The 3,845-nt window shown below is 52.5% G+C and overlaps 1 protein-coding gene across 1 annotated transcript in view; it reads right to left on the bottom strand.

The window, feature by feature from the left end:
- The window catches only part of lama5 (laminin, alpha 5), a 71,736-nt gene extending 67,891 nt beyond the window's left edge, over nucleotides 1-3,845 (bottom strand). The window contains 1 exon segment of the mRNA XM_030352888.1: nucleotides 3,336-3,845. Coding sequence (XP_030208748.1) covers nucleotides 3,336-3,611 — 276 coding nt within the window. The 5' untranslated portion in view covers nucleotides 3,612-3,845.

Genomic DNA, 3,845 nt, shown 5'->3' with positions numbered 1-3,845 from the left:
TATAAGCAATGTTAATCCTCATATTTTCAGTATGTTGTTTATTTTATAGGTATAAAGTTGAATATGAATTTAGAATGGTTTAACTTTAACAGTGTTGTTATTATATTAATATGACTTGTGGATCGGTTTGCTTTTTACAGAAACAGCCGGCAGGAAGGCTAGAGAGCTGCTTTTATAAGTTGAGTACGGTACTTTTCAGAGCCTGTACTTTTCTAGGGTTCTTAGGTATTTCCTCAAGTAAAGAATGTGTGTACTTTCGACACCACTGTCTGTCAGATGTTTGTGTGTCTGTCTGGCTCTTTCTTTCCCTCCTTCTCCCTCCCACCCTCCCTCTCGTGTAAGGGAAGTAAATATTGTCGCTCCCGGCAACACCTGCTGCCTCATGTAATCAATCGCTGTTCTCTTCCCCCCCCCCCCCCCCCCCCCCCCCCTCCCCTCCGCTCCTCCCTCAATCACAGCTATGATTTACACACCACACGAACTGGAGCGGGTGAGCGAGACAGAGACAGAGAGAGGTAACTCATGCTTGTGTTTGTCACCAACTACATGCACACAGCTGTAGTCTATGTGGCATCATGCATGTGACCCGATACCCACGCCACCATGCTGCTACATCAGGGTGGCTGACGGGTGCACGTACCCACGCACGTCACCATCTCTCCCCCTCTCTACTCGCCTGGAGATCACAACGCACTCTCCCTCCCTCCCTCCCTCCCTCCCTCTCCCTCTCTCTCAGCCCCCTGTGGTTTTTAATTAACTAAACCAGCACAGCATCTAGCTGTGAAATCAAAACAGGATTAACCTGAGAAAGAGAATGAGAGAGGGACAGAGAAAGAGAAGGAGAAAGAGAAGGAGAAAGGGAAAGAGAGAGAGTTCTGACTCCATCCTCACAAGTAGTATTCCCCTCCACATCCAATCCCTAAACAGGAGCTTTAACTGATCCCCAACCATCCATAACTCCTCCACTCCTCCTGCTCTGTGCCCTTCTAGACGTTATCGTCACTCCTTCCGCTCTGTGCTCCTCTGGACGTTATCTTCACTCCTTCCGCTCTGTGCTCCTCTGGACGTTATCTTCACTCCTTCCGCTTTCTGCTCTTCTAGACGTTATCTTCACTACTCCAGCTTTCTGCTCCTCTAGACGTTATCTTCACTACTCCAGCTTTCTGCTCTTCTAGACGTTATCTTCACTACTCCTGCTCTCTGCTCCTCTGGACGTTATCTTCACTACTCCGGCTCTCTGCTCCTCTAGACGTTATCTTCACTACTCCGGCTCTCTGCTCACTCTAGACGTTATCTTCACTACTCCTGCTCTCTGCTCCTCTAGACGTTATCTTCACTACTCCGGCTCTCTGCTCCTCTAGACGTTATCTTCACTACTCCGGCTCTCTGCTCCTCTAGACGTTATCTTCACTACTCCTGCTTTCTGCTCCTCTAGACGTTATCTTCACTACTCCGGCTCTCTGCCCCTCTAGACGTTATCCACTCCAGTGGACGGTTGAAGCTATCAGAGCGCTGAGCGGCAGTTTGGAAGAAGGTTTGTTTGGGGTTTGAACGGGAGCAGTTCCGTTTGGTACAGATTTGCCTCATGAGGGAGGGACCTCAGAGATCTGTGTCTGATCATCTCCTGGACCTCAACATGTGGAGCCGAGCTCTGAAACCAGCAGGACTTCACAGAGGAACACGACGGAGCCTGACAGCTGTTGTGTGGCGCTCTGCGGTCTGGATCAAGGGAGAGGTGGTCGAGTCATCACTTCATCACACATGCGTCATGAAGACCCAAACGAAACCAATGGAGGACAGCGTGGCTGAGGCCTCACCTCCCCACTCAGAGATCTGTTCCAGTGGCTCACCTCTGGTCAGGCTCAGCGTGTGTGCAGCAGTACATCATCTCTGGATGTATTGCACTGTATGGTCTCTGGGTACACCAAGAATAGGTATTGCAGGGCATTTTAGTTCTGGATACCCCGAGTATGTGTGGTTAGGTACTATATTCTGAGTATTGCAGTGTACACTCTGTGTACTGCAGTTTATATTTTGAGTATTGCATTATAGTAGTAGCACATTGTCAGAGGGAGAGGCGGGACCTGTCGTGACATGTCTAGGGGCTGGGGGGGCTTTCTCTCGGAACACAGGCGGCCATTTTGTGAGGTTATTTACACAACCTTTGATGAGTCATGGGGGGGGGGGGGGGGTGACCTGCCCTCGGGCTACCAAACTAACCTCGGCCTTTCATTAATTCACTCGTTCAGTGTATTAACCCTGCCCCCAGCACACAAACACGCTGGAGCATCACACACACACACACACACACACACACACTGGCCTGAGGGCCGGGTTTAGGGAGAATACCAGGGATTCTTCAGCGAGAGCCGTCCTCAGGGCATCCATTTTGACTCTTTTATGGTGTTTTGACCTTTTAACACAACTGATTACTGACATATCTATCGGCTGGGAACTCCCCTCTCTCTCTCTCTCCCTCCCTCTCTCTGTCTCTCCCTCTCCCTCCTTCGCTCTCCCTCCACCCACCCCTCTTTAAGACACTGATTTCTGTTGACTTTAACTGTAATTAGTGAAAACTCACACGATTTTCTCCCCGCCAAAAACCTAAACACAGATTAGAAACTCTCAGAAACGATCCAGTGACACCGTGAATAACGAAGTCAACGCGCCGTCTGATTGGCTGCATCCTCACTCGAATTTACGGGTCAATCAACGCGAGGAATGCAGGGACAGGTGGGAGAGAGAGAGAGAGAGAGAGAGAGAGAGAGAGAGAGAGAGAGAGAGAGAGAGAGAGAGAGACTGAAGAAGACTACCGAGAGGGGGGGGGGACATCCGAGAGAGAAAATGGGTTTGATTTTTAACCGTTTAGACTGTATTTTGAAATCCTCCCCGTAAAGTTTTACTCTAAACGTGACGTCACTGAACCGCTCACTCGTCCACCCAGCGGATCTCCTGAACGACCAGAGTCTCGGTACTCAAACGAAGCATCTAGCCTCTTTCACATGTCGCTGGTGATCACTAAACCCCGGGGTCCCAAGCTCTACGGAGCGGACCAGCCGCTTAACCCTGAGCGGCTGGATTTCGGCCTGCGAATAAACCCTGAACCCGTAAAACCCTGAACCAGTATAAACCCCAACCCGTATAAACCCTAAACAAGTGTAAACCCCAAACGTAAAGACCCTAAACCGGTAAAGACCCTGAACACGTATAAACCGGACCCGCAGGTGCAGGTCTGTACCCCCGCCCCCCCCCCCTGGATCGAACCCCGCCTGGACCTCAGCTGCGTCCCTGCTCCCCCCATCTTTGTCCCCGGCCCCCTTTGGTCTGTGTAGTACCTGGATGGTCTGGCTGGGGTCCCCTGACACCGGCCCGCCGACCAGCTTGCAGTACAAGTCCGTGACGGACCGGGCCCCGTCCTCCCCGCAGGTGGCGCTTGCCGTGATACGCGTGCCCTCCGCCAGGTTGAAGTAGGGTGGATGGAGGCTGAAGCCGTTCAGCTCCTGGGCCGAGGAAACCCCGGACAAGTGTCCGGTGTTCAGCAGGAGAAGGAGCAGCACCAGCCGCCCGGGGGGGACGCCCCGAGCCGGGCCGGGCTCCGGACCTCTCGCCATCTTCACCTGCTCTCCCTCGAGTCAGCACAAGCGAAAAGTTTGGAGAGGAAACAAATCTTTTGGATCCAAGTTTTCAATTTGAAAACGAGCGGCGAGGTGGTGGTCGTCGCGCGACGCTCCGTCGGATCCTCGCGGGGCGGGAGACGTGTTGTAGGTTGGGAGCGAGCCGAGCTTCAGCGGGGCGGTGTGTCGTGGTCCGTGGGTCTCACGCTCTGCGTCGCTCCGCCGGCACCT

The sequence above is a fragment of the Gadus morhua genome, chromosome 1 (assembly GCF_902167405.1).
Source record: "Gadus morhua chromosome 1, gadMor3.0, whole genome shotgun sequence".
In the NCBI taxonomy this organism is placed as follows: domain Eukaryota; kingdom Metazoa; phylum Chordata; class Actinopteri; order Gadiformes; family Gadidae; genus Gadus; species Gadus morhua.
The sequence above is the reverse complement of the archived record's forward strand: the minus strand, read 5'-3'. Positions and strand labels throughout refer to the sequence as shown.